Source organism: Mustelus asterias, chromosome 5, assembly GCF_964213995.1.
Source record: "Mustelus asterias chromosome 5, sMusAst1.hap1.1, whole genome shotgun sequence".
NCBI lineage: Eukaryota > Metazoa > Chordata > Chondrichthyes > Carcharhiniformes > Triakidae > Mustelus > Mustelus asterias.
The window spans coordinates 90,688,824-90,701,752 of record NC_135805.1 but is presented as its reverse complement, the minus strand read 5'-3'; the positions used below and the strand labels follow the sequence as shown (position 1 = coordinate 90,701,752).

The following is a 12,929-nucleotide window of genomic DNA, read 5'->3' as shown; positions in this document are numbered from 1 at the left end:
TTGGAGCCTCTGCTCCATCTCCTTGTTGCCCTGCAGGCCCAAAGGCACTGCAATCATAGCTCCCATACCTGTTGACACCTTTGTGTGGAGGACACTTGCTTCTCTACCCTCACTGTGCAGATGCAGAAAATCTCCCTTTTCTAAATGCAAAAATTGACCATAACACCTTCAAAACACTCCAGACACGTCACAGTAGCAGAAGTTACTCAACATTATCTCACCTGCAATTTAGGTATCTGGCCCTTTAAGTAGCGCTCTTTGGTAAGTAACAAAGCTAATTCATCCAATGGCCTGCATGGGCTCTGAATTTGGCATTTGGGCATCATAGCAACCGGTAAGGCTGTGTAATATCATCATAGGATAAGTTCAGAAGCATCTGATACATGCAGAGGACAACTGCACAAGCGCCATCCTCAAGATGGTGCATCAGAAATGGCTAACAGTTAGCATGCAATTCTAAGAAGGTAATCAGCTTCCACAGCACTGACATCAGTAGCATAATAAATCCAAATTTTATGCCAAAGGACTTATTCATGAATCTTATATTAACACCTTTTCAACACTGAAAATATGGATAGTCTGTCAACAGAGGGATCCTGAAGTAAATCCTCTCATAGCCTCAAGAAACAATTCTGTCTCAATAAGTAGCTCAAACAGGAACAAATCTTCAACCCAGACTGGCACGACTCCCAGCAAAGGCTTTAGAAAGAAACGAAGAAAAGATTTTCACTTACATTGTGATACCTGAGGTCATGGATGAACTAAGTGCTTTACAGCTAATTCAGCTCATTATTAATGTCGAAAAATAACTCGCACCTTTCACAACTTTACAACCAACGAAGTGCTTTTGAAATGTAGTCAACACTGAAGTTACAGGAAATACAGCAGCTAATTTGGGCAGATCAAGAGGCAACATATGGCACCCGCCAGTTAAATTATCCAGGTGGATTTACGGCCACCCTCCAGCCCAATCCCAATCTATCCTCCATTTTATACAAAGCAGCAAGGCCAAGAGCAGCCTGCCTGCTATCATCCAAATTAATGGTTCCTTAAAAAGTCACTTCCTGCCTCGCCTTATTGTTTAGGCTAGAGAGAAATTAGAGGCAAGGAGAGGAAGCCCAGTAGGTCACTCTGCTCAAGCTTTGGGTGGCTAGAGTGAGAGGCACTTCTCTCAAGAGCCCCATTTCCACATCAGGCTTCCCCTGCAAGGTCTGCCCCAGCCCCCTTCTCCTGGTACTCCCCCTACCCCCCCCCCCCCCCCCCAACTGCTCCTTCCTTCCAATACTTCTCCATCAAGAGCTCCATCGCTCCCTACCCGCTCTGAGCCTCACCTCCCATCTCAGCCATGAGACCCCCCCCCAGTTAACTCATCCTGGACTCAATGTAGAATCTGAGGTTTGCTTGTAGACCCAACCATGGCGGTCTGACTTGGCCTAAATGAGAGGCAGTGTCTCGCATCAAGTCAATTAACACTCTACTGAGCATTATTTGACAGAAGGGGCAGCCAGTATCATCTTGTATGCATTCCCCATCAACTTTTCAGTGGTGGATTGGAGAGATGCCACCACCTGTTAAATTCTGTCCAAGGTCTTATAAGGGATAAATATCGGCCAGGCCAGGACATTGAGAGAACTCCTCCACTCTTTGAATTTTAACCAAGATCTTAGGATCCATCTGAGAGGGCAGACATCTTGGTTTAACATCTTATTCTGGAGATGATACTTCTATCAGTATAGCAATTTCTCAGGACTGCACAGCATACATTACAAACTCTCTGGAGTGGCGTGCAAATTCAAGACCTTCTGATTCAGAGGCAAGAGGGTTACCACTGACCCAAGGATACCTGCCCCACATTTTTAAATGATCCCAGAGTGTGAAATATAGGCAGAGACAGGGAGCTCTCTACCCCACTGGTGCTGGGGGTAGGGCAGAAAGACTTGAGCAATACTCATCCATATTCAAGTGGACAACTGCCAATTCTACAACTTAAATTGAAATTATACTTACTTTTAAGTGAAGCCACATCAGTGTCCATTGTAATGTTAATCTGTCTTAAATCTATGTATATAGTATATCAGTTGTCAACAAATCCGCAGGAGATCACACCATCCATCTGATCTATCAAAATATTTATGCTTTTCCACATGAATTTTAATTTTCTGTAACAGTACACTCCACACATTAACATAAAACCTGAATTAAAAAGGAATTGTTTATTCAAAATATTATTTTTTTAAATCCTCAACGATGGAATCCCATGCATTCCTTTCAGAGAACAATTGCGACCATAAATCGAATGTGCACTTAAATTTGATTCTGAAGTTGCTGATATCTTACCTTATCTACTTCAACTTTAGACATTTTACAATGCTTTATGAAGAACTCTGTCAATTTGATGATATCATCTTCATTCTCTAATCCCAAAGCCTACATAAAGTGAGAAATTAATCAGAATTTCCTTTACAAACTTTCAGTTAGATATGCACCAAATTTCATTCTCGCGGGTTTAGTAATTAATGCACCTTCAATTAGAATGTTTGTCAGATAGCGTTAAGAAAGTATTATTTAAATTTAGTAAGGATTGAGTCTGTCAGGTTTCCACTTCCTCCTGCGCCCAAATCACTTTATTTACATGTGATGATACCTGTGAAAACCAAAGCCATAGCATTCCATGAACTGATTCATTCTCTCTTCCTTTATATGGGTTCAACTAGACAATTTGATGAGATATCAGAAGAAAAGTTTTTGACTTTGCAAAATTTGGAATTATATATAGTTGAGCAACTAATCATTGTTTAACTATGTGCCAAGCTTCCAACAGCATGTCGCTATCCTCCCCGTTTATATTTCAAATCTAATTTGTTTTTGTTCATTATGGGATGTGAGCATTGCTGGCCAGGCCAGCATTTATTACCCATCCCTAGTTGCCCTTCAGAAGGTGGTGGCAGTGAGATGCCTTCTTGAACTGCTGCAGTCTCTGAAATGCAAGTACACCCACAGTGCTGTTAGGGAGGGAATTTCAGGATTTGACCCAATGACAATGAAGGAATGGTGATATATTTCCAAGTCAGGATGGTAAGTGACTTGGAGGGGAACCTCCAGGTGGTGGTGTTCCCAGGTATCTGCTGCTCTTGTCCTTCTAGATGGCAGTAGTCTTGAGTTGGAAGTTGCTGCCTAAGGAAACTTGGTGAGTTCCTGCAGTGCATTAGAACTTATTTTTGTACTGCTCTTTGATTTAACAAAGTTTCAATATTTGAAAAACCTTTTTGGAATAGATAGAAAATGACAAAATAGTGTGGTTCCATATTTTCAAACATGATTTAAAATCTGTCACAGGACTTCATCAGGGCTTGGAGAAATCGATGTTTTTAGATCAAAATTAAGACCTCATTCCTTGGCTAAATATTTCCAGGATGCTAAAATGACTTGTAGTATTCATGGAATAGTCAAGTGTTGTAAATCGCATCTCAGATGTAACCAAATGATATTTAAAAGCACAGAAAATGTATTAAGAAAATCATGTTTATAAATTTGGAATTTCTTTTTGTTTTTGGCCCATGGTCGTAGTATATGCTTTTCATTGTTTACGCACTATTTCTCATGATAATGTCCTTACCCATCTTTGCTTTTTATGTCAGATGTAATTGATTCTTTGCAGCATTCACAATAAATATAATTTAATAACTCCAAAGTACATATGTTTGGGAATCTCTAACTGAGTAAATCATAGATTTATGATCAAACATTTGCCATCAGATATCTGTCAGACAGTATACCTGGGAATGGAAAATAAATTTTTTGACTTGGCAATTCTCAAAATTCCAATTATAAATTAAATTTATTTGATCTTCCCCCTTCGACCAAACATCATAACCTTACACAACTTATAATATTTGCGATTATTAACCTTTTCCAAAGGAAAGTGGCAAACATTCAATCATATGAATAAGTGATATCTCATCTACCTAAATGGAACTTACTGATTTTCTCTTTCTTTTGGAATTTTATTCAATGTATTGCACTGTAAGAAAATGCTGTTTCTAATTAAATGCGTTTGCAATCTACCCCAGTGTTATTATCTTCCTACAAGTGAAAATCTGGCCTTCCTTGTCTGTATTAAGATATAGTAATATATGGCCTATCCATTTCCAAGTCTTAATGTCCAAATTGGTCTGACCAACTGTAAATCTTCCACCAGTATTTGTGGAATTTTAGATTATGCCCTTAGCGAGGCTGCTTGAGAGTTGATATACATCGTAGAGCTTTCTCAATCTAGGAATTAAACAATTAAATTGCTCAACATTGCTAGAATTGCACTAATCAGTAATCTCACAATAAATGCAGCAAGCTGTCCCAGTTTTCTGCCTGGTTAATTGATGAGGCATGAGAAGGAAAATTGAATTTGTCCATTTTAGCATTCAAGAAAATCACAGAGCACAGAAGGTAATGATTTGGCCCATCAGGCCTTTGTGGATTATTTGAAAGGCTGTACAGCTAGTCCAGTCCAATTCCCCTGTTCCTTCTTCATAGCCCTACAAAATATTTCTGTCCGATTATTTTTGAAAGATATTCATTAATCAGCCTCCTGTCAGGTAATGCATTCCAGATCATGACAAGTTGTTGAATTTTAAAATAAGTGTTTTCTTTTGTTACCTCTGCTTCTTTTGCCAATTACTTTAAATATGTGTCCTCTATAACTGGAAATGTTTTCTCCTTATTTACTCTATTAAAACCCTTTGTGGTTTTGTACATATTTCCCTTCAGCCTTTCTGCTCTAAGAAGAATGACCCCAGTTTCTTCAGTCTCACAAAGTAATTGGTCATTCATTTTAGTGTAATTCTAATAAATATCCTCTATAACCTTTCTAAGACCTTGACATGTTTTCTAAAGTATGATGCCCAGAATTGACCACAATACTCCACTGGAACCAAACCAGGGTCAGTACAATTTCCTTTTTTACTTTATACTTCTATTTATAAAGGAAAGGATCCCTGTATGTTTTTTGTAACAGCCTTTTCAGCCTGTCCTATTGCCTTCAAAGATTTGTATAAATACACCCCAGGTCCCTCTGTTTCTGCAACCCTTTTAAAATTATACAATTTAATTAGTTTTGCCTCATCTCACTTTTTCTACCAAAATAAATGACTGATGACAACAGTCAAACATGGGCAGCAGATGGTTAACAGTTAGGTGAAGGTCACAAATGGACTTTATTGAAGTATAAAAGGAAAAATATTAACAGCTTTAAAGAACTGTACGAGTATTGAACCTGCCAGCAATGGTATCTAGCCATGCAATTATCTTCCTTTTAAGTACATATTTTGCACAGTAACAACACTCTAATTAGATAAAGTAGGAGCGTTAAGGTACCCATTGTATTTCCACTATCAGTTTCATGAAGCACTAGCCAATCTTAGCAATGTGAAAGAATCAAAATTAGACAGAACATCTAAAGGTTGCATGGAAATGTTCCCATGAAGGCCTGTAGCTCTTACTGCAAATATGGCATCCAGTTTTATTAGATATCGTTCATCTTTCTTGAGGGGAGCAATAATTTTAAGCAGCTTGCTTTCAATCAGGAAACCCTGTCAAAATAAGAAAATGTTGTTTTATGTTCTAAATATAGCAGTACAGAGGGGAATTCTATGCAAATTAATATATTACACATGGAATTAACACAATTGTCTTGTGACTGGTATAAATCTGCATTTCATTTCCTTATTTTCTTGCTGAAGTATTGTACCAACAGAATGGTGTTTATAATTCAAAAATCCAAACTTTATCTGACCCTTGACCCTGGCATTGACTTGTCACATGCACTTCATATTCAACTTAGAATCATTGGGATAGTTTCCACTTTGGGGGCAAATAACGCTCTAAATTGTTTTCCAAATTTGTTTGCTGGTTCAAATTTCTGCTCAAAATCATTAGTATAATAACAAACATAAAATCATTCGAGAAACAGCAAAATCAGGCAGCGATATAGAATTTAACTTTGTTTTCATTGAAAAATATTCCTTGATAAATGTAAGAGCGGTAGTCTGATCCAATTTTATTAATATGGTAGAAAATCAGCATTTTTAATTTTAGTTCACCATCTGAGAAACTGAATTTTAAATAATTGCAAATGCCTTTTAAAAAACTATACAAAATAATTTATTAATTTCTTGATGTACAGTAGTCAATTAATTTTTCTTAATCATAAATCTAAATTTTTTAAATAAGTGTCTATCAGTGCTCTTGTACCTAAAGGCACAACTTTATCAAATTCCTCAAAGGTCCACAATAGAAACAAGGCATGATAATTAATTTGATCTGGGGTTTGGAAGTTTTGTGGACATGGTCAGGTTACAGTATGATATCTTTTAAGCTAGCGTCAACTATAGCAGAAACATAATGAGTTCAACGTAACTTGCACTTAAAATTCCTCAATTGACTTTTGGTGAATTGCACTGGAAATATCAACACACTCTTGCTGAAACTCTACCCTATTATGTTGTATACATAACACTTGTATGAATTATCTGGTGGAAACAGTTCATTGCATATAAGAACTTTATTAATTACCCAATACAGGACACTGGGAGCACACTGCACTGAGAAGTGAGATTCTATAGCACAATTATTGTTTGAAGACATGGCTTTGTGCATGGTTGGTTATTCTGCACGATGACTTGTCATAGTTGTGTGATCTGAATCACGTGTGCCGGAACTTTATAGCACGCCCTGGAATAAGGGTGGGCAAGGCTCACAGAACGGCATTCTCCATTGGCCTTGGGTGGGATTTAACAAGCCTCAGGCAGGCGAGGCAGTAAAATTCCTGCAGTGAGCTCTGATGTCATTCCTTTGTGAGTAAAGGATTAAAGCAGAAACCATTTTTACTCAAGTGTGAAACATGGTGTCAGCATTGTACAACTGGATTTGAGTGGATTTTGATAGCGGCAAGAGCCAACTGCTGTAAGAATTAGCAGAGAATAATTAAAACTTCAGTTTTCAACTTTGACTGCTGGGTGAGTCAGTATGGCATCAATACCAGCTCCGGTGGAGATGAAAAGAGATTTGAAAATAAACTGGAAATTCTTCCAGTCTCAATGGCAGAACTGTGAAATTGCCAGAGTTAAACAAGAAAATTGAACAAATAAGAATAGAAATCATGTTATCAGTGCTGGGCAAAGGGTGCATGCAAAATCTCACTGAGGAGCAGAAAAAAAGAGTCTTGTGAAATTTTGGAGGCCTTAAAGACCCAGTTTGATCCCTCTATTAATGCTATTCATGAAGGCTATGTATTCAACACCAGAGCTCAGAAAGATGGGGATAATATTGATCAGTGCGTGACTGCATTGAGACATCTAACTTAATCTTGTGAGTTTGAGTAACTGAAGGATAATCTGATCAGATTAGAATCAAAATATCCCGCTGCAAGAACAACTAGACTTGAGAGAACAGAAACAAGAAAGCTACTGACATGTGCAGAAGCTCTGAACAAAGAACAAAGAACAGTACAGCACAGGAAACAGGCCCTTCGGCCCTCCAAGCCTGTGCCGCTCCTTGGTCCAACTAGACCAATCGTTTGTATCCCTCCATTCCCAGGCTGCTCATGTGACCATCCAGGTAAGTCTTAAACGATGTCAGCGTGCCTGCCTCCACCACCCTACTTAGCAGCGCATTCCAGACCCCCCCCCACCCTCTGTGTAAAAAACATCTCTCTAATATCTGAGTTATACTTCGCCCCTCTCACCTTGAGCCCGTGACCCCTCGTGAACGTCACTTCTGATCTGGGAAAAAGCTTCCCACCGTTCACCCTATCTATCCCCTTCATAATCTTGTACACCTCTATTAGATCTCCCCTCATTCTCCGTCTTTCCAGGGAGAACAACCCCAGTTTACCCAATCTCTCCTCATAGCCAAGACCCTCCATACCAGGCAACATCCTGGTAAACCTTCTCTGAAGTGGTCAATCATCAGCTGAAAAGTATTGATGGGAGACCTGACTAGGCTTTGCACTATGCTGAAAGACAGTTCAGGACTTCCAAGCACAAGACAATGGAAAAAAGGAAAAACTATTTACAGAAATGCCATCAGAAAAATCATAGCTGGACGGTGGACGTAAACATCATGGAGGACACCACACAAAAGAAAAGGAAGCACATCCAGCATGGGGAGAGCAGTGCTGAATCACTTTGCACGCAAGTATTTTACTGGAAAGAAGAAAAGCAAGCCTGTAAAGATGGTTGCTGGAGAGACATCAGACAATGATTCTGACTGATTACTCTACACCCTAGAACAGGTTGGCACCACCAAGTTTCAAGGTAAAAATTGTTTGATAAATGGAATGGTGGCTGCAGAAAAAGAGCATCCGATTAATGTGAAGTTTAAGGTGACACTGGTGTTACACACAACATCATGAACTTCACAGATGTGTGTGTGAAGTTACTCTAGCTGAAGATCTGAAAATGAAGCAGTTAAAGGTAAAGTTGAGGTTATATGATGAACCGATTCTCAACGCAAGAGGAAAAACTAGGTCGAGAGCTCAATGCAATGAAGAAGAAAAAGATCCGCAGTTTCAAAGAGTGGACTCTGAGCAATGTCCCCTCATCTCAGCTGAAACAAGTCACAAGCTTGGACTGATAACTCTCCATGTACCAGAAAAGATTTACAGTGTTTCGCATGGCATCAAGACATTGACTGCTGAACAGGTCCTGACAAATTACAAATATGTTTTCTTGGGCTTTAATGTCTTCCTGTTGAATATCATTTTGAAGAAGACGAGATGCAAGACCAAGGAGAGTTAAAACTGCCCTCAAGTCCAGCCTGAAAGGCAAAATAAGAAGCTTTAAAAGATGGGAGTATTCAAAACCCGAGTCGATAAGCAGCATGGCAGCAGTGAAAAAACCTGGACAGAGACTGTGTACTGATCCATAGGAATTCAATAAAGCTTTGAAGAGATCTCAGTACCTCCTGCCAACCGTTGGAAGAAAATTTTCTGCAACTTCCAAGGCAAAGATGCAAAGGGTGGATACTGGTTAAGTGAAGATGGATGAAAGCAGCAGTTTTATGACTATATTCTGGATGCTATTTGGCATGGGCAGATGGTCGCATATGTTGTTTGGCATTTCGAGTGCTCCAGAAGAATATCAATGTCAACAGCAAAATATAGGTAATGATCTTTTAAAAGTGGAAGTAGTCGTGGATGATTTGCTTTTCAACGGATGTGGAGATATGATGGAAGAAGCCATTGCAGACCATGGTTAGAATTTAGTGAGACAGTTAGAGAGAGTTCGCCAGATGAACCTGAAGCAGAATGAGAGAAAACTGCAAATGACGATGACTGAAGTAAAGCACATACATTATGTACTAGCAAAAGGAGTTTTTCAAGATCCTGGTAAGGGTGTGAGCTGTAGCAGAGATGCAGCAACCAGCAGATGTGAAGGTGGTGCAATGATTTGTAGGATTTGTGAACTACCTAGCAAAGTTGTTGCCCAGTTTGTCATCAGAGTGGGAACCCCAATGGAAGATGGCATTAGGTTACAGAATAAGCAGCAGCTTTCATTCACATCAAACAAGTAGTGACGACAACACCAATGCTGAGCTTTGACAATGTCAGCGATAAAGTCACCCTGCAGTCATTTGCCAGCGAAACTGGACTTGGAGCAAGCCTCATGCAGCAAGGACAACCAGTCACATTTGTATCCAGAGTGCTAGAGCAAACTGAACAATGCTACACACAGATTGAGAAAGAGTGCTAGGCTATTCTCTTTGCTTGTGAGTATTTTAATCAGTACCGGTTTGAGACAAAGTGACAGTAGAGACTGACCACAAGCCACTTCAAAGCTTCTCTGTTCCAAGGTGTCTGCAAAGAATGTTACTATGTTTGCAGAGGTATCACTTTGAAGTGAAGCACAAGCAAGGAAAGCAGATGTTTAGCACCAACATGCTGCCAAGAAGAAATTGATGACATGAGTGCAGAGTGTGAAATTTTCCAGATTTAATGAAAAGCAACAGCACATCATGCTTTAGAAGTCAGCAACCCAGCAGAGACAATGGACGGAATTCTCCATTTTTCCTTAAGTGTGGTGACGGGCGTTTCCAGCAGCCACTCCCACTGCCTGGAATGACATGAGCTTGGAGCCTCACTAATTATGCACGAGCAAGCATTCCCAAATCACCTGGTGGGTCAGGAGCTGATTTGTTTGTCCGTTGTCAACTGGCAGGTTTGAAGGTCTCGCCACCATATTTAAACACCAGTGCAAGACACTCATATCACTCTCTCTAGCTCACTTGTCTTCACAAGAGTATGCAGGATGTCAGCAACCCAGAGGCAAAAAGCTGGTAGCCCCAAGAAGAAGTTTGCACCCTGTTTCAACCACTATATCCTTGAGGCCTTGACTCGAGGAATGTGGGTGCAGAGGCATGTCCACGGATGGCTCGAGGAAGCACAGCAATCTCATCTTCCCAGCCTAGGAGGCCATTGCCCAGGAGGTCAGCACATCTGGCAGAAGCGTCACACAGTGCAGGAAGCATCTTGATGGTCTCAACTGCTCTGCCAGAGTATGTCCTATCCCAACTCCCTAAGTTTCAAACTCTCAATACAGCTTCATGTACTCAAGCGTTTACTTTCTTCATGAATCTCACACATCCATTAGCAGGGTCACATGTCAATACTCATTCTCTGATAGACACTTTCACGTCACCACCATCCCATCTGTTGTGTTGCTGACACTCCATCCTCTGGCCTTTCTGAGGAGGGCTCATCACACACAGGGGACATGCATTTCACGCAACCTCTGCTCCATCCTCTCTGATCACAGGTCTTTCTTTTGTTTTAATACAGGTCAAGCTGGCACACAACAAATGTGAGCAAGCCAAGGTGGAGGACCAGCAGAGACGTTTGCCCTCACAGTAAGTATAGGGTAGGAACATGCCCAGGCAGGTCTCTGGCAACACCAATCTGGTGCAAAGGGGTGGGGGGGGGGAATCCCATGTCTGTGGGAGGTGCGGAGGGAGTTTTGTTTTAACGCAGATCAGGGTGCCCTTTAGGAAGATCGGCCCGATTTCTGTGGAGCTGGCATCACCAGCTCCATCAGGCTCCACCCCGAAAACCATGCCCCCAGATTTTCTGTGCACAAAGTGCCAGAGAATCTGGACAGCTGTACGCCAGTTTTCTCACCCCAGCCAGCACGCTGTGTACAGAATGCAAAATTCCACCCCATCTATGTGGGTAACCTGCAAATGATAGTGCATGCAATTAGTTTTTTCCTTTGTGTGAAAAGGGGGATGTTTGGAGAAATTCCTTTGTGTATGGTTGTCTGCTGTGTACTGTGGCTTGCTGTAGTCATGTGACCGCTAATATCACTCCATTGTGAGTAAAGAATTGAGGCAGAAGCCATTCTTATTCACCAGATGAAACAATTATGTCTTATTAAATGAAATTCTGCATTCATGGAACAAAAAAAATACTCACAGACTCATCGCATAAGACTTCTAACAATGTTTTGACTGTTGACAATGAGATATTTCCAGGTTCTCCACCACATAATTCCAATGCCTTCTCCTCACTAGCTGAATAACAAATGTTTTGGAAAACAGCATTCCACAGGGATGGTTCCTGTCTTGTTCCTGATCCTTCCTCCGAATCCCTTTCCCTTCTTTCTGTCAAAACAAGTTTGAATGTTGTTAAAATCCACAGTTTACGAATTTCAAAATCTATTCATTTGGTACAATGAAGTGCATTGGACAACCATGGTAATGCACTATAAAATGGTGAGATGCAGGGTTGATACTCCCCAATATGTTGACTTCCTGATTACAGGAATGCTGGGATATCATCCCTGACCAGAAGCCTCCAGGAAAGAAGAGGATAAACCAGACAGGGCAATAATGATGCAAACATTTGAGAGTAGGCTGGCAACTTCACTCTCTGATGTGCAAGAGGCACATGGGAAAGGACAGAAATGTCAGAGAACATAACCATCTCAGCCATTGCTGACTAGGCACAATTACAATTCTTCACTGAGATGGGCTGAAAATGGGCTTGATTTCCTCACAGCATCCCAGCCCTAAACACCTTAAGCCAGCTGCCAGTCTAGAGAATTTTCTTTTTCATTACTAAGGGAAACAATTGCATAGTGACAATGTTACTGGACGAGCGATCCAGAGATTTGAACTTATTTTCTGGAGAAATTGGTTCAACTCCTAATTAATTAATTAATTGGGAACAAAAAAACTAGTCCATTAATAATGATCATGAAACCACCAGATTGTCATAAAAATATTAAGGCTCTTCTGGAGATGAAACATGTTGTCCTTACGAGGGACAGCACAGTGCCGCAGTGGTTAGCACTGCTGCCTCAGAGCTCCAGAGACCTGGATTCGATTCCCGGCTTGGGTACTGTCTGTGTGGAGTTTGCACATTCTCCCAGGGTCTGCGTGGGTTTCCTCCAGGTGTTCCAGTCTCTTCTCACAGTCCAAAGATGTGTGGGTTAGGTGCATTGGCCATGCTAAATTGCCCCTTAGTGTCCCGGGATGCATTGGTTAGAGGAATTAGCATGGTAAATACGTGAGGTGACAGGGATAGGGCCTAGGTGGGATTATTGTCGGTGCAGATTCAGTGGGTCAAATGGCCTCCTTCTGCACTGTAGGGATTCTATTATTCTTACCCTGTCTGCCCTATACATAACTCCAGACACCCAGCAATATATTTGCCCCTTAAATGCCTTCTTAAATGGCCCAGAAAGTCACTCAGAGGGCAATTAGAGATGGGCAATAAATGATGGCCTTGCCAGCGATGGTTACTTCCCAAGAATGAATAAAAAATTATTTATCGCCATCATCAATTTGCATATATTAGAACACACCAAATCATAACTCAACTGATAAAACCATAATACAACGTGATATATAATGCACCCAATTAAGTAATTTCATTTTAG

The 12,929-nt window shown here is 40.6% G+C and overlaps 1 protein-coding gene across 1 annotated transcript in view; it reads right to left on the bottom strand.

The window, feature by feature from the left end:
- drc1 (dynein regulatory complex subunit 1 homolog (Chlamydomonas)) overlaps positions 1–12,929 on the bottom strand; it is a 65,418-nt gene that overhangs the window by 22,603 nt on the left and 29,886 nt on the right. Inside the window, exons 11-13 of the mRNA XM_078213569.1 lie at positions 11,462–11,649; positions 5,496–5,585; positions 2,338–2,427 (exon numbers count right to left, since the gene is read on the bottom strand). Coding sequence (XP_078069695.1) covers positions 2,338–2,427; positions 5,496–5,585; positions 11,462–11,649 — 368 coding nt within the window. The remainder of the gene's footprint in view (positions 1–2,337; positions 2,428–5,495; positions 5,586–11,461; positions 11,650–12,929) is intronic.